Genomic DNA, 24,817 nt, shown 5'->3' with positions numbered 1-24,817 from the left:
CCCGCCACAAGGCCCAGCTATTTTTTGGTTGCAGTTCAGCCGGGGCCGGGTTTGAACCCGCCACCCTCGGTATATGGGGCCGGCGCCTTACCAACTGAGCCACAGGCGCCGCCCCATGTTCAGTTTTTGTTTGTTTGTTTTGAGACAGTGCCTCAAGCTGTCACCCTGGGTAGAGTGCAGTGGCATCACAGCTCACAGCAACCTCCAACTCCTGGGCTTAAGCAATTCTCTTGCCTCGGCCTCCCAAGTAGCTGGGAACCTGCCACAACAACCAGCTATTTTTTTGCTTGTAGTTGTCATTGTTGTTTGGCAGGCCCAGGCTGGATTTGAACCCTCCAGCTCTGGTGGATGTGGCTGGCACCTTAGCCGCGTGAGCTACAGGAGCCAAGCCTAACATGCTCAGTTTTAAACAGTGCTGAGTTTGAGTTTATTTTAAGACACCTGAAAATATATCAAGTAGGCAACAGATTCTGAAGTTTAAGAGTTTGGAGAAGCATGGAATTAAGATCTATTTATGATTCATCTCCCGAAAAGTGAGAAATGAAGCCATAGAACTGAACTTTACCTTTTTATATTTGATGTATTCTTAACCTATTTAAAACAATGTTTTGGGGTGGTGCCTGTGGCTCAGTGAATAAGGCACTGGTCCCATATACTGAGGGTGGTGGGTTCAAACCCAGCCCCGGTCAAACTGCAACAAAAAAATAGCCAGGTCTTGTGGCGGGCACCTATAGTCCCAGCTACTTGGGTGGCTGAGACAAGAGAATCACCTAAGCCCAAGAGCTGGAGGTTGCTGTGAGCTGTGATGCCACAGCACTCTACCAAGGGTGACAAAGTAAGACTCTGTCTCTAAAAAAGAAAAAAGAATGTTGTAATGAACATGGCTTAAAATGATCTATTCCAAAACCACTACTCTTGCCATTTTAGTCACAAGTATAGCTGCTTTTTAAGCACACAACTGTTGTAAGAAGAGTCACTGGTTCAAAGACTCTTATACAGTCCTAGGTAAGACCTCAAAAAAGTCACCTAATTTTTAAGTACAGCAGGAATCACTTTCTTTTGATTATTTTGTATATTAGAGCATTTATTTTTCCTTTTAAGATATCCTGTCAATACAGAGTATTTATTGTCACTTGGAGAAAACAATAAAAATAATAATCGTAACAACAACAAAAAAGAGTGGCGCAGCGCTCCTATCTCCCTCCCTCCAGAAGAACTCACAGACTGCTGGTCTCTGGCTGCAGTGCCTACAAACCTCCCACAGCTGTGGACCTGCCAGGATGCTCAGGACAGGCCACATCTCCTCCAGGCTGCTCAGAGCCAATGACTGAGCTTGATAGGAGCCATTTCTGCCTGGTTCTTCCCACAGGCAATCTTTGGTTGACAACTTTCTCAGAACTGTACTATAGTTGAGTTTTTCCTGTTTCCTTTCTTCTCTCTCCCCTTGCACAGACCTGCACCGCAGCCTGAAACTGCCCACCTCCGGCCTTCTAGTTAAGCACAATAATAACTTATCACTTTTAATAGGTTATTTTGTTACTCAGAAACAAATACATCCTAACTGACACATCACACACAAGCTGACAGGAAGAGACATACATGATATCCACCAGATGACAGACTGTAGGGTGAAGAATTTATGAAGATTAAAAAGGAAAATAATTCTCTCCTTTAGCCAATAGCCAAAGTAAGTATATAAAATAAGAGGCTGGTTTACAAACAGGGAAATATTTATTCCACTCCAAAAAGTACATCAGGAAGTGACAGGATTCACAGCAAAAGTTATCTAACTATATAACAAATGGCTGTCACTAGCTTCATGTTTACTCCTAGAATCCCAAAGCATGATGTTTCAAAGAAATGATCCGTCCTTCAGCTACTCCCAGCTACTCAGAAGTAAGTTATGTACATCTGGAAAAGAGTTCTGCCCTACTGAAGCTAGGAGTGTGACAGGAAGGAGAAAGGAGCATCAATTACAATAAATTGATCAAAGAACAGCTGTTTTAGGGTAGCGTCATCCCAGGCAGATGGTCAGAACTTAAACAAACTGGGCTGGCCCCAGGACCTGCCAGCTTACATTCAGCTACAGTTTCTGTATGCTAATGTACCACTGTCAGCCAAGTCCTTAGGGCAAAGCCCTAAATGCCTTCTTCAAGCCCCCTGCTGGTTGGTTTCATTAGTATCTCGCCTCTTCCATATCTGTAAGAAATTAAAACACCAACTGAAAAGCTGGTCTAGGAGGCATTCAGTCAACAAGTATGTGTCAGGTAGCTATTCCGTACCAGGCAATGATCAACTCATCACTCCACTTATGTAGCTACTACATCCCCTAAAAATGATTCATAAGTTTTCAGAAAACCCCCTTTCATTCAATTTTCATTTTTCCACCTATCCTCTCTTATTTCCCATTCCAAATTTCCTTTCTAAAAAGAGACACATTAAAAAAAAAAAGAGAGAGAGAGAGACACATGACCAAGTGTCACACAGAGCTGCTGAGGAGATCTGCTAAGTGTCACACAAAGCTGCTGAGAGGGCTTTTACTTAGTCTCAATCTTCTTTCTTTTGCCAGGTACTAGAGCTATTACAAAAAGAAAAGCCAGGGTGGACACAGTGATTCATGCCTGTAATCCCAGCACTTTGGGAAGCCATGGCAAGAGGACCGCTTAAGGCCAGGAACTTGAGACCAGCCTAGTAAACATAGCAAGACCCCTGTCTGTATAAAAATTAAAAATTTAGGCTCGGCGCCTGTGGCTCAAGAGGCTAAAGCACCAGCCACATACATCTGAGCTGGTGGGTTCAAATCCAGCCCAGGCCTGCCAAACAACAATGACGGCTACAACCAAAAAATAGCCAGGCATGGTAGCAGGCGCCTATAGTCCCAGTTACTTGGGAGGCGGAGGCAGGAGACTCGCTTGAGCCCAGGAGTTGGAGGTTGCTGTGAGCTGTGATGCCACCACACTCTACCCAGGGCGACAGCTTGAAGCTCTGTCTCAAAAAAAAAAATTTAGGCTTGATGCCCGTAACACAGTGGTTATGGCACCAGCCACATACACTGAAGGTAGCAGGTTTGAACCTGGCCCAGGCCAGCTAACCAACATTGACAACTGCAACAAAAAATAGCCAGGTGTTGTGGTGGACATCTGTAGTTCCAGCTACTTGGGAGGGTGAGGCAAGAGAATCACTTGAGCCCAAGAGTTTGAGGTTGCTGTGAGCTGTGATGCCATAGCACTCTACTGAGGTGTCTCAAAAAAAAAAAAAAATTAAAAATTTAGCTGGGTGTGAAAAAAAAGAAAAAATAATTTAGCTGGGTATGGTGGTGTCTTCTTATAGTCCCACCTACTCAGAAGGGAGGATCACTTGAACCCAGGAGTTTGAAGTTACCATGAGCTATGATATACCACTGCACTCCAGCTTGGACTACAGGGCAGGACTCTGTCTGAAAAAGGAAAGATATTCTGTGCTCCAAAGGCTTTCAACCCAACAGAGAAGATAGTCAAAACAGTATGGCTGGCCTCCAAAAAAGGCATGTGGAAAGTGCTGTGGTTCAAAGGAAAAGTGGTCACTCTGCCTGGAATACCAGGAAGAGGTAAAGACAACTTCCAGCCAGCGTCCCAGGTAAGTCCAGGCACATCCTGCTTAAAACCACACCACAAACCTCTGCAATACAGTAACTGGGCCATAAACACAACTATATTTTTGCTTACTCATAAATTTTCCATGCTTCCCTGCTCTTTTCCCCTGAAAAATCTCTGCTTGACTATTAGGGCCATATAATCTGGCCCCACCTCACTACATCCCAACAGGCTCCCAGCCCTCAAGCTTCTAAATCAATCCCAGTTCTTGCCCCAGCCCACTCCCCTCACTGGCCCCACCCCTCCCCATCTGGCACACACCATATTTATGGCCAACCCACCTGAATGTAAGCCTCCGACAACGTGATCATTTGGGGAAGGATGTCAGTCACCTGGAGGTCCTGTAATTCATACCACTTGCCGGTCCCCTGCAGAAGGTAGGAAGGGCTGGGTTAACCTGCACCCTAAAACCAAATGGTACGATGAAAGGATCACAGCCAAGAGTTAGAAAACATCAGAATATTTTTCTAACTTTAACTCTAGATGTCACTAGACCCAGCAAGAATCATAAAGAAGAGGGTACATGAATTCTGCTGGGCATGATTCAATTAAAACAGTTTTTGATGTGTAGCTCATGGCAAACTCAACTCCTATCGAGGATTCTTTGAAGTACACTGGAGTCTTAAACACTTCTGTACTTTTGAGGCAGGGTCTTGTTCTGCCTCTCAGGCTGGAGTGCAGTGGCACGATCATAGCTCACTGTAACCTTGAACTCCTGGGCTCAAGCAATCCTCTTGCCTCAGCCTCCTGAGTACAGGACTAGAGGCACATGTCACCACATCTGGCTAATTTTTCTTTATTTTTATAGAGACATGTTCTTGCTATGCCACAAAGGCTGGACTCAAACAACTAGCCTCAAGGAATCTTCCCCACCTTAGTCTCCCAAATAGCTGGAACTAAAGGCACAGGCTGCCACACCCAGCAACTAGCTTGTACACTTTTTAAGAATTTAGATGGATACAAAAGAGGAGAAACAGGAAGCCCTCTACTTCTCATTTAAAAGGTCTCCTTCTTTTTCAGAAATGACATTCTTAGGGAGTACCCATTACAACTACTGGGGGAATCTAAATGGGGACCTGCCCTTCTTTAAACCCTTACCCCAGAGAACAGAACCAATAGATAATCAAGAAAAGTAGGCAGTGCCCGTAGCTCAGTGGGTAGGACACTGGCCACATACACCGAGGCTGGTGGGTTCGAAACCAGCCCGGGCCAGTTAAAACAACAATGACAACTGCAACAAAGAAAAAATAGCCAGGCATTGTAGTAGGCCTCTATAATCCCAGCTACTTGGGAGGATAAGACAAAAGAATCACTTAAGCCCAAGAGTTTGAAGTTGCTGTAAGCTGTGATGCCACGGCAATCTACCCAGGGCAACAGCTTGAGACACTGTCTCAAAAAAAAAAAAAAAAAAGGAGTCCCTGGTGGACACTGTCCACCATACTAATCTATTTCGTTGGCCTGCAAAACCAGTGCTGCAAATATACTAAAACCTACCTTACTTCACACTCCCATGAATAAGGGGAAAAAGTGGTTTCTGGAGAATAAGGCAGAGGTACTTCTGGCAACACACTTGCCTTACCCATCCAAACTTATAAGAAATACCAAAGACCATTATAGAACGTAGTTATTCCCAATATCCTGGATATTCCAATAGTTCAGAAGACAGAAAACATAAAGAAAGCTTAGGACCACATAAGGACTGGTTAAGAACATAAGCTCTGAAGAAAATACCCAGGTTCAAATCCCAATTCTATTGACTGCATATACATTACTCCAACTCTAAACCTAGATTTTCTCATCTATAAAAAAGAGGATACACGGGCAGCGCCTGTGGCTCAAAGGAGTAGGGCACTGGCCCCATATACCCAGAGATGGCGGGTTCAAACCTGGCCCCAGCAAAAAAAAAAAAAAAAAAAAGAGGATACTCATACCTGTCTTAGAGGTGTGTTCTAAAGGTGGAGATGAGATTAACATACATTAAGTACTTAGACTACTTTCTGGCACACAGTAAAGCACTTGACAATCAGAAATTAGGTATTAGACCTATAGTCCCAAAAGAGATCAATCAAATTAGGACAAATTGTGCTAGTAATCTGTGTGATATCAAATGTGTCTCAAGTATGTGTTTTACTTGCTTTCAACTTGAGACATCACAAAATTTTTGAGCTGAAAGGGAGCCTCTACACCAGTGCTCTACAAATTCTCATCTCTTACAAATCTTGTCAAATGAAGATTCTAATTCAATTCAATAGGATTGAAGGGGCCTAAGATTCTGCATTATTACCACTTTGAGTGGTAAGGATCAAGTCTAGAACGGAGGCTCTCAGCCTTGGCTGCATACTAGAATCTCCTGGAGTACATCAAAGGCCTGGTTCCATCTCCAAATGATCTAATACAGATTCTCTTAACTCTGATACTGACTGAGGTTTTTGGCCAGATAATTCTTTGTTGCATGAGCTGTCTTGTGCTTTGTAGGGTATATAAAACAGCTCTAGCTTCAAATGTAGGTGAAAACCACTGTTGTAATGAAATTGGCCTGGGGTGGTGCTCAGAAATCAGAACTTTTTTTTTTTTAAGACTCTCACTCTGTCGCCTTCAGTAGAGTGCCGTAGAGTCACAGCTCACGGCAACCTCAAACTCTTGGGCTTAAGCGATTCTCTTCCCTCAGCCTCCCATAAAGCTGGGACTATAGTGCCGGATACAACCCTGGCTATTTTGTTGTTGTTGTTGTTGTCGTCGTAGTAGTGGTCATTGTTTGGCAGGGAACAATCCATCCTGGGCCAGATTTGAACCCGCCAAACCCTGGTATATGTGGCTGGTGCCCTAGCCGCTGAGCTACAGGTGCCGAGCCTTTTTTGTTGTGGTGGTTAAAACAGAGTCTCACTTTGTCACCCTTGGTAGAGTGCTGTGGCATCACACCTCACAGCAACCTCAAACTCTTGGGCTCAAGTGATTCTTTTGCCTCAGCCTCCCAAGTAGCTAGGAGTACAGGCACCCGCCACAACACCCGGCCATTTTTAGAGATGGGGTCTCGCTCTGCCTCAGGCTGGTCTTGAACCTGTGAGCTCAAGCAATCCACCCACCTTGGCCTCTCAGAGTGCTGGGATTACAAGTGTGAGCCACCACGCCCAGCCAGGCATCAGGATTTTTAAAAGTTCCCCACATGAGCCCAGTATGCAGCCACCGCCTTAAACTATGATCTGATGGCACAATTGTTTGCAGAGTCCCAAAGCCAAGACCGAGCAAGGACAAGCTAAAGGGAACTCTCTGAAATTCCAAAGAAACACTTGTTTTTGCCACTCTGTGCCGAGAGACAATCAGCAGCCACTCACATGATGAAGCACGTGGATCCGGTAGGAGCCCTCGGAGGGCTTGCCGTCGTGCACAATGTTGGCGATGAGGTCGTAGGTGGTGTTCTTGTGTACTGCTTGCACCTCCTCAGACAAGTATTCTCTCAGATCCACATTTCTGGTGATGAAAAAAAAAGCCAGAGTATCAGACTAAGGCTTTGAGGTTAGAGAAAATGTCCTACACAAATGGACCACAAAGTTGTAAAGTCTAGGTTGGTTGGAATTCATAAAATTTGCCAACAAGAATGAAAAATTTGCTTTATGAGAAAAGCACCTTTTAAAAGCATGTCTAGGCCTGGTGCCCGTAGCTCAGTGGTTAGGGCACTGGCCACATACACTGGGGCTGGTGGGTTCGAACCTGGCCCAGGCCTGCTAAACAACAACAAATAAGCCAGGCGTTGTGGTGAGCGCCTGTAGTCCCAGCTACTTGGGAGGCTGGGGCGAGAGAATTGCTTGAGCCTAAGAGTTTGAGGTTGCTGTGAGCTGTGACGCCATGGCACTGTACCGAGGGCAACATGTGAGATTCTGTCTCAAAAAAAAAAAAAAAAAAAGCATGTCCAGAAGTCAAAAGTGCATGCCAGGAATCATCCAACTTGAACTGGAATCCTGGCTCTCCTTTTTCGGAACCAAGTATGAATTTAAGCAGGTTACACAACCGAAGCCTCTTCTATGGTACAAGAATGAGGGTCACTATCTCCTCAGAGATGTGAGGATTAATTCGGACAACAGGAGTAAGCCTTCTTACCTGGAAATTCTGCTGCAGCTGTGGTATTAAAGCAGCACCTGGTCTTTGGCCTTAGTCTCTGGAAGGCCTGACCACATGATTATGTGGGTTGCCACTGTATGCCATTAGTGTCACAACCTCAATGTGACAAATCAGGCAGATCATTCAGATTTATTTTCTTTTTATTTTCTAAGACTTTACTTCTTTACTTCACCATTTTTCTTTTAGCCAGGTAAAATGGCAGAGTGGTTAAAAGTATCAGAAAACTACTCATGCTAGTTTAAGCACAAAAGGAGAATTTATTCAAGGTTTTCAGACTAGGAAATGCAGCTGAAACCAGGGCTTAGAGTAGAAACAGGATCCAAAAGAGCTACCTGCTGTCTTTTCTGCTTCCTTTTGACATCAGCTTTGTTCCTCTCCCTCGTGTTGCAGGTCGCTTTCTCTTCTGTATGTGACCCCCCCAAACCTTGGCTACCCCACAGTTTCCAAATTTCTCAGTTCTGATCATCAAAAAATCTACCGACTAGGTTCCTCTGAATAGGATTTAGAAACATTAGATTTCTTTTTAATTTCTAGCATTTACTTTCAAATATGAAGAAGCATTTCTGAGCTACCTGGAGTAAAAGTTTCTCAAGTGTTTTTTTTTGGGTGTTTTTAATATCTTTTTTTTTTTTTTCTTAGGCAGTGTCTCACCCTTTTACCCAAACAAGAGTGCAGTAGTGTCCTCATAGCCCACTATAACCTCAAACTCCTGGGCTCTAGCAATCCTCCTGCCTTAGCCTCTGGGTAGCTGGAACTACAGGTACATACCACCACATCCAGTTAACTCTTCTATTTTTTGAAGAGACAAGGTCTCACTCAGGCTCCAGTTGGTCTCAAACTCCTGGCCTCAAGAATCCTCCCGGGTAGAGGGAAGGGGATTGGTGGGATTATACCAGCGGTGCATCTTACAAGGGTATATGTGAAACTTGGTAAACGGTCTGTGAAGTTAGTGAATGATGCCCCATGATCATATCAATGTACACAGCTATGATTTAATAATAAAAAAAAAAAGAATCCTCCCGCCTCAGCCTCCCAAAGTGCTAGGATTACAGGCATGACCCACCATGTCTAGCCCTAAAATATAAACTTTTAAAAAAAGACTACAGGGGTAAACATTATAAACCCATCCAAGCCCTTCTTACTACTGAATTGCGTTAGGGCTATAGTCTCACCTTCTTCAAACATCAGCATGCTAAACCCCCCATTTCTTCCTGCCAGTCCTGCCACTAGTTTTCGCCAGGTTCCCAAAGACATGTTCTTCAATGTGTGAAATACCTTATCTCTTAAGAAGTGAAAACCAATGTTCTACCCTCAAAAGGAGTCTTAAAGTTTTCTGAGTTAGAAGGTAGCAAGCTAAAAGCATCTATTACAACTCCTCCCAATTTCCCAAATGTTCATAAAAAGACCTGCATGATAAATTAAAAATATGACTGTAAATCCAATTTTTTTTTTTTTTGTAGAGACAGAGTCTCACTTTATGGCCCTTGGTAGAGTGCCGTGGCCTCACACAGCTCACAGCAACCTCCAACTCCTGGGCTCAAGCGATTCTCTTGCCTCAGCCTCCCGAGCAGCTGGGACTACAGGCGCCCACCACAACGCCCGGCTATTTTTTTGGTTGCAGTTTGGCTGGGGCTGGGATTGAACCCGCCACCCTCGGTATACGGGGCCGGCGCCCTACCGACTGAGCCACAGGCACCGCCCATAAATCCAAATTTATAATTTCCTAGCAAAAGGGAGAAATTGAACACATTCTAGACTTTAACCTCTGAGGAAAAATTAGGATACTAGACCCCAAGATGACAGGACAAATCTAGAGTCACCCCCACAGCCTATGCCCAGCCACACTGTGTAAGACACATCAGCAGGGCAGCGCCTGTGGCTCAGTCAGTAAGGCACCAGCCCCATATACTGAGGGTGGTGGGTTCAAACCCGGCCCCAGCCAAATTGCAACCAAAAAATAGCCGGGCATTGTGGTGGGCGCCTGTAGTCCCAGCTACTCGGGAGGCTGAGGCAAGAGAATCACTTAAGCCCAGGAATTAGAGGTTGCTGTGAGCTGTGTGAGGCCATGGCACTTTACTGAGGGCCATAAAGTGAGACTCTGTCTCTAAAAAAAAAAAAAAAAAAAAAAGACACATCAGCAAATACGCAGGTGGACCTCACTGTCAGGACAATCTTCAGAGCCAGACAGAATCCTACCTGAACCACCCCACATGCGTGAAATCTTCTTCCCTACACCAAAAACTGTAATTCCCTACCAGCGATAAGAGGAAAAATTAAATTGGGATTGAACCCTGGTAATCACTTTTGGAATTCCTAAAATATATATATATCCTTTCAATAAAAAAAAATTTTTTTTTTGGCATCTACCAACAGAATCCATAAAAGCCTTTAACTTATGTAGTTTAAGTAGGCTCTGTTCCTTGTGATCTCCACCTAAGACAGTACAAAATTAATAGTGGTACAAACATATGAAAAGAAATCCAAGTTCATTCCCCCAAAGAGAAGTAAAAGTGGATAATACTTACGTAATAGGGAAATTGACAATAGTTGGATTCTTCTCCACAAAGAAGTTGTTCTTAGTAAATCTCTTGATACAAAAGATTAGATATGGGGGCAGCTTGGTGAGCTGGAAGCGCTTTAGAAAGTTCTCCTTGTAAGTCTTATATTCCTAGAGAAAAAAAATTATCAAATTAGTGCTGGAGTTCAATAGCTATTAGAGAAGAAACATGAGTTGTGTTTCAGTTTTTTAAAATACAATTTTGCCCTATACCTAGAATTCCGAAGACACTGGTCTCAGAAACTATATATGGCTAAAGCTGATTAAAATACCCCAACAACTGTGGGCTGTTTTTCAGCCAGCACATGATCATACTGTTTATGAGTCAAACTGTCAAATGAAAAACAGGACTTTTTAAAAACTGCAGAATTAATTAAAACCATGCAAGTTTCAACTCAAAATAAGAAAAAACTTCCTGACTTTTGCAGCAGTGAGAGTAATCCAGCAGTGGTGGCAAATGATTTCCCACATTCCTTCCTCCTTAAAGGTCCTAAGACTCCCAGATCAAGTGTTGTCTGGTAGGCTGCATTTACCAAGGACTCACCCAGTATACACAAAAAGGTGAAGTGACAGAGGACCTAGGACATCTATCTACCTAAGCCCTGGGACTTCAAACTGGTGAACATGAATTTGTTTTTCCTCAACACAAATTCTTATCTTTAGTAAAAACAAAGAAATAGGAGTGAAAGACTAATCTTAATCATAGAGAAAATACCCGTGAAAGCATCCTTCTCTGAAGTGTACAACTTCTGGAAAAACGAACAAACTCCTCCAAGGATTCCTAAATTTCCCAGGAAAATACATTAATCTAAAACTAGGATGCACGCGCACAGGGGCTCATGCCTGTAATCCTAGCACTCTGGGAGGCTGAGGTGGGTGGATTGCTTGAGCTCAGGAGTTCGAGACCAGCCTGAGCAAAAGTGAAACCTCAAAAAAAATAGCTGGGCGTTGTGGCGGGCGCCTGTAGTCCCAGCTGCTCGGGAGGCTGAGGCAAGAGAATCGCGTAAGCCCAAGAGTTAGAGGTTGCTGTGAGCTGTGTGACACCACGGCACTCTACCTGAGGGCGGTACAGTAAGACTCTGTCTCTACAAAAAAAAAAAAAAAGTGAAACCTCATCTGTAAAAAAACAGCTAGGTGTGGTGGCAGGCACCTGGAGTCCCAGCTACTTAGGAGGCTAAGGCAAGAGGTCTCTCTCAGCTCAGTAAGAGGAAAACCACAATCCAGAGGAGGTGCAGCCAGAACACAAGGCTCCCTCTCCTCCAACTACCATAGGGATATCTTCCATAAGGGACAGGGTGTCAGCATTTCTCATCTTGCCCCTAGCTACATGTTGCTGAGGCTAAATTACAGGTGACTGTCCAAAATACATAAAGCAAAAACTAATGAAAATGAGAGAAAAATAGATAAATCAAAAATGAAAGTTGGGCTCAGCACCCATAGCTCAGTGAGTAGGATAACAGCCACATACACCAAAGCTGGCGGGTTTGAGCCTGGCCCAGGCCTGGCTAAACAACAATAACTGCAACCAAAAAAATAACCGGGCCTTGTAGCAGGCTCCTGTAGTCCCAGCTACTCGGGAGGCTGAGGCAAGAGAATCGCTTAAGCCCAAGAGTTTGAGGTTGCTGTGAGCTGTGACACTACAGCACTCTACCAAGAGCGACATAGTAAGACTCTATCTCAAAAGAAAAAAGAAAGAAAATTGGAGATTTCAATACCCCACTTTCAATAATGGGCAGAACCACAAGGCAGATGATCAACAAATGGAAGATTTGAACAGATAAACAACTAAATATAACAGACATATATAGAATATTCCAATTCTGGGCGGTGCCTGTGGCTCAAAGGGCGCCGGCCCCACATGCCGGAGGTGGCGAGTTCAAACCCAGCTCTGGCCAAAAACTGCAAAAAAAAAAGAACACTCCAATACCAAAACAGAATGTACTTTCTTCTCAAATGCACATGTCACTTTCTCCAAAATAGTACATAAAACAAACCTCAATTAAAAAAAATAGAAATAGGCTGGGAGTGGTGGCTCATGGCTGTAATCCCAGCTCTTTGGGAAGCTAAGGCAGGAAGATCACCTGAGCCCAGGAGTTCAATATTAACCTGGGCAACATGGCAAGCAAGATCCCATCTCTACAAGAAATACATTAACCAGACATAATAGCGCACACCTGAAATTCCAGCTACTTTGGAAGCTGAGGCAAGAAGATTGCTTGGGCCAAGAGTTCAAGGTTACAGTGATCTATGATTATACACCCCAGCCTGGCCAACAGAGCAAGCCCCTGTCTCTGAGAGTAAAAAAAAAAAAGACAAAAAAAACACTTAACAAAGCAAATTAAAAAGAAACTTTTAAGATGATAAAGACTAATATACATATTATAATAAATTATTTAATTGTATTTATATTTTAGTTCTAAAATGTTATCTAATACTTTTTCTTATAACATTTTCTTTTTTTTTGAGACACAGCCTCAAGCTGTCGCCCTGGGTAGAGTGCCATGGCTTCACAGCTCACAGCAACCTCCAACTCTTGGGCTCAAGCGATTCTCCTGCCTCTGCCTCCCAAGTAGCTGGGACTACAGGCACCCGCCACAGCGCCCAGCTATTTTTTTTTTGGGGGGGGCATTGTTGTTTGGTGGGCCCGGGGTGGATTCGAACCCAGCCAGTTCAGGTGTATGTGGCTGGCGCCTTAGCCGCTTGAGCCACAGGCGCCAAGCCTTGTAACTTTTTCTTAAAGTTTCCCTGTGTTTGTGAGTTTCTACCATCCTAATACCTCTCCTTTCTCTACACTACACAGAAGCAAGCAGAAAACCTAAAAGGGAGATATGACAAGTACAGGAAGGGGTACTATATAAGAGTTGAGGTTGACCAGCTAGAAATACCAAGGAGTCTGAGAGTCTCCATAAAGATAATATATTGACACTTTAGAATAAATACATCACATACATGTTTGATTCTCAAAGATAAAAAGAAAATTTAAAAGTCATGAGAAAGCAACGGTATTATTAGCAGGGCAGGTGTGTAAACGGGTACCTTCTCAGTGATGCCATTGAACTTGGCCAGGATGTTGAAAAGTGGCACCTGGGGGATGATGAGTTGCTCCTTCTCGTCCTTGTAGAGGGGGGCAGTAGGAAGGTCCAGCGTCAGATACATAAAAGTGGACTCCACCATCGTCTCCTGGTACTCATCATTATGGAGCAGCTGCTCTTTTTCTTCTGCTGGCTGGAAATGAGTGAGAAGAAAACGAGAAGAAGGAGTGTAAGCTGAAAGGAAAGAGGGTGAGCAACACAGAGGCCCACAGATGGAAGAGAAATGTTTTCTTACACTGACATTTCCTTCATCTGAAGGTAATGAAGAGGGGTGCATGAGATGGGGCAGTTCTCTGTGCAGCAGTACCACCTGGTTAGACCAATTCAAGAACCCACAAGAACCCTTCTTCAAAGATTATGCACCCAACTAACTAAAAGGCTCTCAGACTACCCAGAAAGCTTATCCGGGCGTTCTGAAAACACTCCAGCACCACCTAGAAACCAGACCACTTAAACCAATAGCCTACGTCCAACCTCTAACACCCAGACAGCACACAGGCAAGGCAGGTGCACCTCTTCAAAGGACGGGCAGTTTTGTCTCTCTTAAGTCCCCTGAGGCAGTATATTTCAGCCCAAGATACAGACTCAACTAACTCACCAGATCAGGATGAGGAAGCTTTTTAGTGAAGATCCTCATGGAACCCTGGAAAACGTCAGTCACAATAGCTGCACAAACAGAAAGCAAAATGCAAATTCCGTGAGGTTGGAAATCTCATCCAAAATACATTTCCGACTTCTAAATTTCTGAAATAAACCAGCATCTTCCAGCATAAGACCCAAAACTCTAAGCGCAGAAGTTTCCCTTTATAACACATACCACCATGGTACCTTTATAACTCTCCATGTAAAAAATTATTTTAGTTCTCCTCCACAAGCATCCTTTGGCCTTCCTGCCCACAAGCAAAACAGTGCACAGCTGAGGAACTTCCCATAGCCATACAATGCCTGTGCAGGGAGACAATGTCCAGCCTACACTGGACACTAAAAGAAAATGACAGGCTAAGAGAGGGGCTGGAACAGAACCAAACCAGACAGAAAGCACAAACAGGTTCAGAATACTGCCAAGACACAAGTTAGAACTCAGAAGTGAGCACAGGCAGAAGATACCTGGTAGAGGGGCAGGGCCCCTTACTGGAAAGAACACCAAGCCACAACCTCACGGCAAGATACCAGGAAGCGATCAGAACACAGAAAGAAGAAAACAGCAACACATCTCCAAAACGACTCACCTAGCTCTGTAGTCTAGAAGCTAACAGTTATAACTGTCATTCATCAAAAATATCTAACTACTGCTAAGCCAATATGGATGCTGAGGGACAGAGGGACTCCAAGTCTGAGATTCTGCAGGAGGCCAGCCTCATTCTTCCAGCTAGAGGCTATGGGTGAGGAAGCAGGTCTTTGCCTGCTTTAGCGTTTGCCTTTCTAGCTTGCCTTACAAGCCAGGCAAACCATATTAACTCTTGCATTGGAACCAGGAGTCTACAACATGTTGCCCAGCCTCTTGGTTTCCAACTGGGTCAGGATTTCTAGGGCACAAAATCTCTATTGATTTCTGCTTATTAAAAAGAACACTGGCTCTGTTTCATCCCAGAAACAAAGGTACCTTCTGGTAACAAGTGATATTGGGGCGGCGCCTGTGGCTCAGTCGGTAGGGCGCCGGCCCCATATACTGAGGGTGGCGGGTTCAAACCCGGCCCCGGCCAAACTGCAACCAAAAAATAGCCGGGCGTTGTGGCGGGCACCTGTAGTCCCAGCTACTCGGGAGGCTGAAGCAAGAGAATCGCTTAAGCCCAGGAGTTGGAGGTTGCTGTGAGCTGTGTGAGGCCACGGCACTCTACCGAGGGCCATAAAGTGAGACTCTGTCTCTACAAAAAAAAAAAACAAAAAAAAAACATAAGTGATATTGGCTTTCCAGTTTCTTGTGAAGCTCCACAGATAAATCTGGTTAGGTTTGTGTTTTGTTTTGTTTTGTTTTTTTGAGACAGAATCTTAACTTTGTCTCCCTCAGTAGAGTGCTGTGATGTCACAGCTCATAGCAACCTCAAACTCTTGGGCTTAAGCAACTCTCTTCCCTCAGCCTCCCAAGTAGCTGGAACTACAGGCACCTGCCACAACGCCCGGCTATTTTTCGCTTGTAGTTGTTGTTTGGCAGGCCTGGGCTGGATTCAAACCTGCCAGCTTGGGGGTATGTGGCTGGCGCCCTAGCCACTGGGCAACAGGCGCCAAGCCGTCTGGTTAGATTTTTAAAAGAAAAATGAAGAAACCGTGAGAAGCAAAATAGGTGTGCTCTCACCTAATAAGCACACCTCCTGGGTAAAGGGCACAACTACAACTTGGATTCTACCTAACGAACACAAACAAGGTAACCTAATCATCTGTACCCTCAGGTTAATCTGTTAAAAAAAAAAAAAGATAGGTCATACAACTCCAAGACAAAACACAGGGATGACATTAGTCTGAGGATGTTGGTCTACAGAACAAAGCCAGACTGTGGCCTCACATTGGGTCCCACCACGTATCCAGCTCTGTCAATGTAACTTCTCACAACCCCTTTACATGCCCATGTGCTGAGGACAATGAATCTCTGCCCTGGCTTCCCACTTTCAGGCCCTTCTATCTGGACTGCTGATCCTCTGAATCCGCCTGTGACAATGCCATGGCCAATGGCCAAGACCCACTCAAGGCCCAGGGCTTCTGCCAAAATATTCTCCATTGACCTCGAGTGACTCTTGCTGGGCACAAAGGGCCCTTCGCTCTCTCGCCCACAGAACCACATGCTAGAGGATTCTAGCCCTGCCCTGAGGGCCCATTCTGCAGTGTGCTCTGACACAGTGGAGACTATGCTTCTCTCATATCTGTACAGATCAGCAGGATGGCAAGTCAGACTGAGCATGAATGGACATACATGCTTATTCACTTACTGAGCACCTGCTCTGTGCAGGGCTGAGGTTTTACATTCTGCATATCCCATCACTACGTTTGTGTGGAAGGCACCAAGCTCTCAGAAAAAGAATATCCAAATTACCAGAGGCTTAAATCAATAGGGCTCTCTGATGGTCATACAGGGAGGGGTGGAGGCAGGCAAGGGCTGGCATTCTCTCTGCTCTTAGCAGACTGGCTTTGGTCCCCACACTCATGCCTTCAAAGATCATGTTCACGTTCAAAGCAATAAGAGCAAAAGAATAATCCAGTGCTAGGCTTGATTTTTTTCCAGAGATCCTGTGGACATTCCAGTGGCTGGCTCAGTTCCAATCATCCTCCTCCACCCCAGGTGCAAAGGAGCATGGAAAAGGAATTATTCTCATTTGTAGTGAGATAACTGCAGCTCCTCCTCCAAAAGAACATTCTATTTATTACTAAGGAAGAAGCAAGGACTAGGTATTGAGAAGGTAACTAAGGGCACCAGTGCGGCACCCATTCTGCAAATGGTAATGCTGAGGCTGAGAGATGAGAAGGACCTCACACAGGGAAATGAAATTCTTTTGCTGCTCCCCCACTTTTTTTAAGAAATAAGAGTTGCCCAGGTTGGAATGCAGTGGCACGATTATAGTTTGTTCTAACATCAAACCTCCTGGCCTCAAGCATTCCTCCTGACTTGGCCTCCCAAGTAGCTAGGATCCACCAGTGCAAGCCACCACACCCCGTCAAGTTTTTTATTTTCAGTAGAGATAAGGTCTATGTCACCCAGGCTCAAACTCCTGGCCTCAAAGGATCCTCCCACCTCCACTTCCCAAAGTACTAGATTACAGGCATGAGCCGTAACCAGATACCTGATCCCATTTATTTTTTTTTATTCATGGGCTATAAATGCAATTTTTCTACATTGATATATTGTGTTGTGGTGACATCAGAGCCCTTAGTACATATAGTACTGAAGCAAAGCACACAGTATCCCCCAAGCAATCTCCCATCATCCACCCTCCTCGCACTCCCTCTAATCCTCAAGTCCACTGCCTACTATAAGGTAGCTAGAATTCTAACTGGATCTCTTAATGTCAGGGGTGGCAATTTCCTACTACTTCACTGACTTTCACCTTACTGTCTGGGCCCCAAAAAGTCCAAGTAGGAATTATTCATATCATTCATTCATTCATACGCTCATCCAAAAAAACTGCCGACTCACAGCTATGTTAAGTGCTCATGCTAGGCACTGGAGACACGCGTGAACAGAGCCAGGGTCTTTCCTCAGATCTCCTAGTCTGGGGGTTAAGCTGGTCATGACCCCCCAGCATCCAGCAATATGTGTCCTCTAGGTCACTCAGGGCACAGGTATCAGGCCCGTAAGAGCTGAGGGACACCTAAACAGAGTGTCAAAGGATGGGAAAGTTTGGAAGAGGCACATCCAGCAGCAAGCGCAGATTCTGCTGACACCCTGGGCTCTATCCCCAGTGCTCCGTATGTTAACTCACTCAGTCCTCAACATAATCCTGCACCACAAATGCTATTCCCAGTCTTCTATGTATACCTGGAGAAACTGAAGCACACAGAAGCTAAGAACCAGACTAAGGTTACACAGCTAAGTAGTCTGAACACAGGCAGCCTGGCCCCAGAGGTATACCCTTGACTACTCTGCCATCCAGCTGGGGGCAGCAGGGAGACAGAGGCAATAAGGTGCAAGTCACCACCAGCATGCAAACAGATGGCCCTCTGTCAGGGACGCTGAGTACCCGACAGGAAATCGAACAGAGGGACTCTTCCTTGGCCTCAAGCCTAGTGAGCATCTGACACTGGATGAGTAATGTAGGGGTCAGCTGTAGCACTGCCACATCCCTGGGTGTCCAGCCCCTCTTACAGTCACACAGATTGATATTTTATGTTTTAATGAAACAAAGGGGCGTTTTAGGCATAGTGGCTCACACTTGTAATCCTAACAATTTAGGAGGTTAAGGTAGGAAGATGACTTGAGGCCATGAGTTTGAGATCAGCCTGGATAACACAGTATGTCCCTCATCCTTACCAAAAAAAAAAAGACTGTGAACATACCATATTCTAACAAAAAGTATGGAGAAGGTCCTATTGAGAAGAAAATGTGGCCTATGTGTACAACAGATACTACCCATCACACACAAAGATAAACAGTAAAGAACAAAAGGATGAAAAGTTGCAAAGTTTTTTAAAAGGCAGCAAACAAAAAAGAACTCCTTTTTACAAATAATGTAACTTACTCTTCTTTTTCTTTTTTGTGCCCCCCAGAGCTGAGTGTAGAGCATTGAGAAACCATGACAGAAAGTCGACTCCATCCCCTAGAAAAGGAAGGAAGGGTGAAACATGTTGAAGTTGGAAAGCATCAGAACTGTTTGTTAACCTTTTTTATCTCACAGCACACTTGAACCTATAGTTAAACTTTTGCGCACACTTAAATTATGTTGTTCAAAAAAAAAAGTAAAAAGAATATACTTACTGTGCTTTGAACGTCTTTCAAAAATAATTTAATTAAAGATCTTTAATGGGCGGCGCCTGTGGCTCAAGGAGTAGGGCGCCAGTCCCATATGCCAGAGGTGGCAGGTTCAAACCTAGCCCAGGCCAAAAACCAAAAAAAAAAAAAAAAAAAAATCTTTGACCACTAAATGCTGGCACACCTAGAGGTCAAGCTCTTACTCTTCCAACCTATACTTTTTCTTCCTATGCATTGTGATCCAGACCAGGATCTTCAATCATCATCTCTACCCCAAACTTGTATTTCATCACCCAGTGATGACCATTAACAAAACGAATAATGACCTTTCAATATTCACTTTTCCCAAATAAGCTCAGATTCCCTTCTTCTCTTCACTAACTTACAAAGATTCCTATCTTGCAGGCAGGTAACTTTTCCTACCACCACGACTAAAAAGGCATTTAAGGACACCTAGAACAAGGGGTTCTGCAAACAAACACAAGGGCAATATTGCTGTTACATGAAAATGTGGCCAAAGAAGCCCGCCAGACCAAGGCTACTTCCTCACCAAGTAGGATTTATTTCTACTATTTACTTCACCTTTGCTCACTAAACTAACATCTCAGGCTCAAATATCTTCCTAAACGTCATTTCTTTAATCCAAAAAGCCTCCAGCAACCTCACAGAATGACTTTTTTCCTTTTACTCCCCTCACACAGAAGGTTTTTATGTGACAATACACTATCACAGCAAGAACCTCTTCATACATCTAAATACTAAGCAACTGATAAGCTGCTAAGGTCTCAGAGATGGAGGAAACTGTCTATATGACAACATAACTATCACAACAACAGTGGCTACGCTATAAGAAACTTGGTAAGTTTACTGTTACGACACTGATTTTTTTGCAACTCTCCAGCCAATCATGATTGCAGCTTTCCCATGTTGTGAAAAGCTGAAAGGCCCAAACTCAGAATCTACCTTCAAGCCATGAGTCATCTATGGAGCACTGTGAATGCTGACACTGAACCATTCATCTACCCATGGGTCTCAAAAAATTCATTCTCAACAAAAATTTCATATTTTGGGCAGTGCCTGTGGCTCAGTGAGTAGGACACCGGCCCCATATACCCAGGGTGGCAGGTTCGAACCCGGCCCCGGCCAAACTGCAACAAAAAAATAGCCGGGTATTGTGGTGGGCACCTATAGTCCCAACTACTCAGGAGGCTGAGGCAAGAGAATCAGCTAAACCCAAGAGCTGGAGGTCACTGTGAGCTGTGACGCTACAGCATTCTACCGAGGGCAACATATTTTTTGTTTCTAAAAAAAATAAATAAAATTCATATTTTGATACAGCCTTAATATAAAAACTCTCACAGAGTTTGTCCAAAACACCAATGTTCCTACAAAGATATCATAGCCACCCTAGCTGTTAGAAATTCGATCATCCTACACAGCACTAAATCAGGCTGCTACCTGTTTAGAAGGGTGAGAAACTCAGATTTTATTGGCAATATTGTAAACTACTAAAAACCATCCTTAGCCATACTAAAATACTTTAATAACTTCAGGGCAGCACCTGTGGGTCAGTGGGTAGGGTACCAGCAGGTTCAAACCCAGCCCTGGCCAAACTGCAACAAAAAATAGCTGGACATTATGGCGGGCGCCTATAGTCCCAGCTACTCGGGAGGCTGAGGCAAGAGAAAAAAAAAAACTTTAATAACTTCAGCACATATGGGAATAAATTATAAAGTTTCTGATCAATATATACACGTATTATCCAACCCAAATAATTTCCTACTATCATAAAGCCCCATGGGCCCCAATCCTACTTTCATCCCCTTCATTTCAACTTTCCTAAGTGCAAGAAACTCTTAAAAGCCACTACTGAACTCCCCTCCAAGTCACTTTTCAGCCAGAACAATGTTTTTGGGGTTTTTTTTTTTTGAGGCAGAGTCTCACTATGTCACCCTCGGTAGAGTGCCATAGCATCACAGCTCACAGCAACCTCAAACTCTCAGGCTTAAGCGATTCTCTTGCCTCAGCCTCCCAAGTACCTGGGACTACAGGAGCCCACCGCAAGGCCCGGCTATTTTTTTGTTGTTGTTGCAGTTGTCATTGTTTAGCAGGCCCAGGTAGGGTTCCAACCCACCGGCCTGGGTGCATGTGGCTGGCGCCCCCAACCACTGTGCTATGGGCACCAAGCCCAGCCAGAACAATGTTTTTAAAATATAAATCCATCACGCTTTTGCTTAAAAGCCTTCACCAATTCTGTTGTGAGGATATAATCCAAGCTCCTTACAGTAGCAGTCTGGTCCTCCAGCCCAACCTCCAGCTCAGCTCTCCAATGACCCCTAGAATCCAAGGGTCTAGCTACTTGAAGTCTGTCTATACCAGGCACCTCCCACTTCTACACACTGTGTCACTTCTCTCCTAGAATGCCAGTCTCCAACCTGCCTCCTCCCGTATTTAAAACTCAGGGGTCTCATCCTCCACTCTGACCTATGTCCCACATGTTCAACTGGGTGGGAGGGAGTCCCTGCTCTGTGCTTCCTTCCATAGTACACTCTGCCTCCTCTGTCACAGCCATTAATGCACTGTGGTTACTTATTTATTTATTTTTAAGACTAAGTCTCACTCTGTTACCAAGTACCCTGGTATCATAGCTCACAGCAACTTCAAATTCCTGGGCTCAAGCAATCTTCTTGCTTTAGCCTCCTGAGTAGCTGAGACTACAGGGGTGTGCCACCACTTCCAGCTAATTTTTCTATTTTTAGTAGAGACAGGGTCTCACTCTTGCTCAGGCTATTCTTGAACTCCTGAGCTCAAACAACCTGCCTTAGCCTCCCAGAGTGCTAGGATTACAGGGGTGAGCCACTGCACCCAGCCCTTTTACTTTTTGACATCAGTATCTTCCACATTAAACTGAGAGCTCCTCAAATAGAAAAACGATGTTTCTGATCCCTGCTGCTCCCAAAATGTCACTATAAATAAATGTTGTATAAGCGGATATGGATGCTAGAACACTCTGGTACAAAGAGTTAGTGTCCACTTTACTCACAATGCAATGACAAACTGAATTTGGAGAGATGAAAACAATCAAAATGGTTCATGAGAAGAGCCTAGTGTGGGACATGACAAAATGAGTAGCATAGGGCATAAGGACTTAATGAGAGCTGGTGCTTTTCTCAGCCACATAGTTTTCCCCTAAGCCATACAGTTTAGTTTACCAAATTACGATGGACCTTCTATTCAGCTGGAATCTCCTGAGACACCGAGCAGGGCAGAATGATTAGAGAGGACTAAGGAACACAACCACACTATCCACTGGATACTCATTTCTGGCTACTATCAATATTCATTGCAAAGTAGAAGTAAATTTGTTCATCAAACTAGTTTTATTGTCCTGAAGTCAAAGAAGTATGAATGACTTGTTCCTTACCTTGTTTAGTGATTTGAAAAGTCTTCTTGCTGCAAAGGACAACAGCCTGAAGCATCTCATGAGGTGAGACATGTGCCTTGAAATTCCGAGGGTTCCAGAGCTTTCTCATCAATTCTCCAAAACGTTGTACCAACAAGAACATGATATCACCTGGAGGACGCTTGATGTTCTTGTAATTGTCTTCTTCCAGGAAGTAGTTCCGAAGAGGAGGAACATTAGACAGAGCCTAAAAATCAAACGCTCTAATTAAACCAAAGCCCTTTTGCAGGACCCTGAGACCCAAGCTCTTCCAAGTAAAGTTCTTTTTTAATTTTCTTTTCAGATAGAATCTCACTCTGTTGCCAGGCTAGAATGCATGTCATCAGCCTAGTTCACAGCAATCTCAAACTCCTGGGCTCAAGTGATTCTTCTGCATCAGCCTCCCAGGTAGCTCAGACTACAGGCACCTGCCATTACACCTGACTAAATTTTTGTATTTTTAATAGAGACGGGTTCTCCCTCTTGTTCAGGCTGGTCTCAAACTTCTGAGCTTAAGCAATCTGCCCACCCTGGTCTCCAAGAGTGCTAGGATTACAGACAGGAGCTACTGCACCCAGCCCCAACTAAAGTTCTGCTAGAACCTTGTGATTTGTCTGTAATGGCCTTAAAGAATCAAAGTAAATGGCTTGCATTATAGAAATATCCTTCACATTAAAGGGTGAAGTACAGTTCTACAGATACCTTGCTAATGTAGATCAGAAAGAAGTTTAAGGCTGGGCGCAGTGGCTCATACCCATAATCCTAGCACTCTGGGAGGCCAAGGCGGGTGGATTGCCTGAGCTCACAGGTTCGAGACCAGCCTGAGCAAGAATGAGACCCCATCTCTACTAAAAATAGAAAAACTAGCCCAGTGTTTTGGTGGGCACCTGTAGTCGAAGCTACTCAGAGGCTGAGGCAAGAGGATGGTTCAAGCCCCCAAATTTGAGGTTGCTTTGACACCACAGCACTCTATCCAGGGTAAGAGAATAAGACTCTGTCTCAAAAAAAACAACAACAAAAAACAAAAAACAAAACCTGGTACAGCGCCTGTAGCTCAACAGCTAGGGCACCAACCACATACACCATACACTGGAGCTGGCGGGTTTGAAACCAGCTCAGGCCTGCCAAACAATGATGACAACTACAACCAAAAAATAGCCGGGTATTGTGGTGGGCACTTGTAGTCCCAGCTACTTGGGAGGCTGAGGCAAGAGAATAGCTTAAGCTCAAGAGTTGGAGGTTGCTGTGAGCTGTGATGCCACAGCACTCTACTGAGGGTGACATAGTGAAACTCTGTCTCAAAAAGAAAAAAAAAACAGGAAGATTATAAACCAACGATCTAATTGCCTGAAGGAAGAAAAGAGCAAATCAATGCCAAATCCAGCAGAGCAAAAGAAAGAACTAAGAACAGAGCAGAATTAAATGAAATTGATAACAAAAGAATTAAACATGGCTCAGCACCTGTCGCACAGTGGTTACGGCACTGGCCACATGCACCAAGGCTGGCAGGTTCGAACCCAGCCTAGGCCAGCTAAACAATAATGACAACTGCAACAAAGAAATGGCCAGGCATTGTGGTGGGCTCCTGTAGTCCCAGCTACTTGAGAGGCTGAGGCAAGAGAATGGCTTAAGCACAAGAGTTTGAGGTCACTGTGAGCTGTGACACTACAGCACTCTACTGAGGGTGACATAATGAGATTCTGTCTCAAAAAAAAAAAGAATTATACAGAAGATTAATGAAACAAAAAATCGGTTCTTTGGGGCAGCGCCTATGGCTCAAGGAGTAGGGCACCGGCCCTATATACCAGAGGTGGTGGGTTCAAACCTGGCCCCAGCCAAAAAACTGCAAAAAAAAAAAATCGGTTATTTGAAAAGATATAATCAACAGATCTCTCACTACATTAATGAAAAACAGAAAGGGACCTTAATAAGCTTAATCAGAAATGAAAAGGATATATTACAACTGATACCACAAAAATACAAAACATCTAGGAATACTAGAAAAATCTCTACGCACATAAACCTGAAAACATTGAGGAAATGGACAAATTCTTGGAAACACACTACCTTCCTAGGCCTCATCAGGAAGAAACAGAACTTTTAAACAGATCAATATCAAGTAATGAAATTGAAGCAGCAATAAAAGCCTTCTTTTTTTTTTTTTTGTAGAGACAGAGTCTCACTTTATGGCCCTCGGTAGAGTGCTGTGGCATCACACAGCTCACAGCAACCTCCAACTCCTGGGCTTAAGCGATTCTCTTGCCTCGGCCTCCCGAGCAGCTGGGACTACAGGCGCCCACCACAACGCCCAGCTATTTTTTGGCTGCAGTTCAGCCGGGGCCGGGTTTGAACCCGCCACCCTCGGTATATGGGGCCGGCGCCTCACCGACTGAGCCACAGGCGCCACCCAATAAAAGCCTTCTAATGAAAAAAAAAAAAAAAAAAGCCTTCTAATGAAAAAAAGTCCTGGGCCAGATAGTTTCACAGCTGAATTTTACCAGATTTACAAAGAGGAACTGGTACCTATACTGGAGGAATTTTTCATAACATTGAGAAGGAAGAAATCTTCCACAACTTATTCTC

The 24,817-nt window shown here is 44.2% G+C and overlaps 1 protein-coding gene across 1 annotated transcript in view; it reads right to left on the bottom strand.

The window, feature by feature from the left end:
- Positions 1 to 1,094: 1,094 nt before the first annotated feature.
- The window catches only part of USP39 (ubiquitin specific peptidase 39), a 36,382-nt gene continuing 12,659 nt past the window's right edge, over positions 1,095 to 24,817 (bottom strand). Inside the window, exons 6-13 of the mRNA XM_053586795.1 lie at positions 22,217 to 22,442; positions 18,563 to 18,640; positions 13,996 to 14,063; positions 13,342 to 13,530; positions 10,274 to 10,416; positions 6,965 to 7,100; positions 3,914 to 4,000; positions 1,095 to 2,199 (exon numbers count right to left, since the gene is read on the bottom strand). Coding sequence (XP_053442770.1) covers positions 2,152 to 2,199; positions 3,914 to 4,000; positions 6,965 to 7,100; positions 10,274 to 10,416; positions 13,342 to 13,530; positions 13,996 to 14,063; positions 18,563 to 18,640; positions 22,217 to 22,442 — 975 coding nt within the window. The 3' untranslated portion in view covers positions 1,095 to 2,151. The remainder of the gene's footprint in view (positions 2,200 to 3,913; positions 4,001 to 6,964; positions 7,101 to 10,273; positions 10,417 to 13,341; positions 13,531 to 13,995; positions 14,064 to 18,562; positions 18,641 to 22,216; positions 22,443 to 24,817) is intronic.

This window comes from Nycticebus coucang, chromosome 4, assembly GCF_027406575.1.
Source record: "Nycticebus coucang isolate mNycCou1 chromosome 4, mNycCou1.pri, whole genome shotgun sequence".
Taxonomy (NCBI): Eukaryota; Metazoa; Chordata; class Mammalia; order Primates; family Lorisidae; genus Nycticebus; species Nycticebus coucang.
This window is presented reverse-complemented; position numbering and strand designations above follow the sequence as displayed.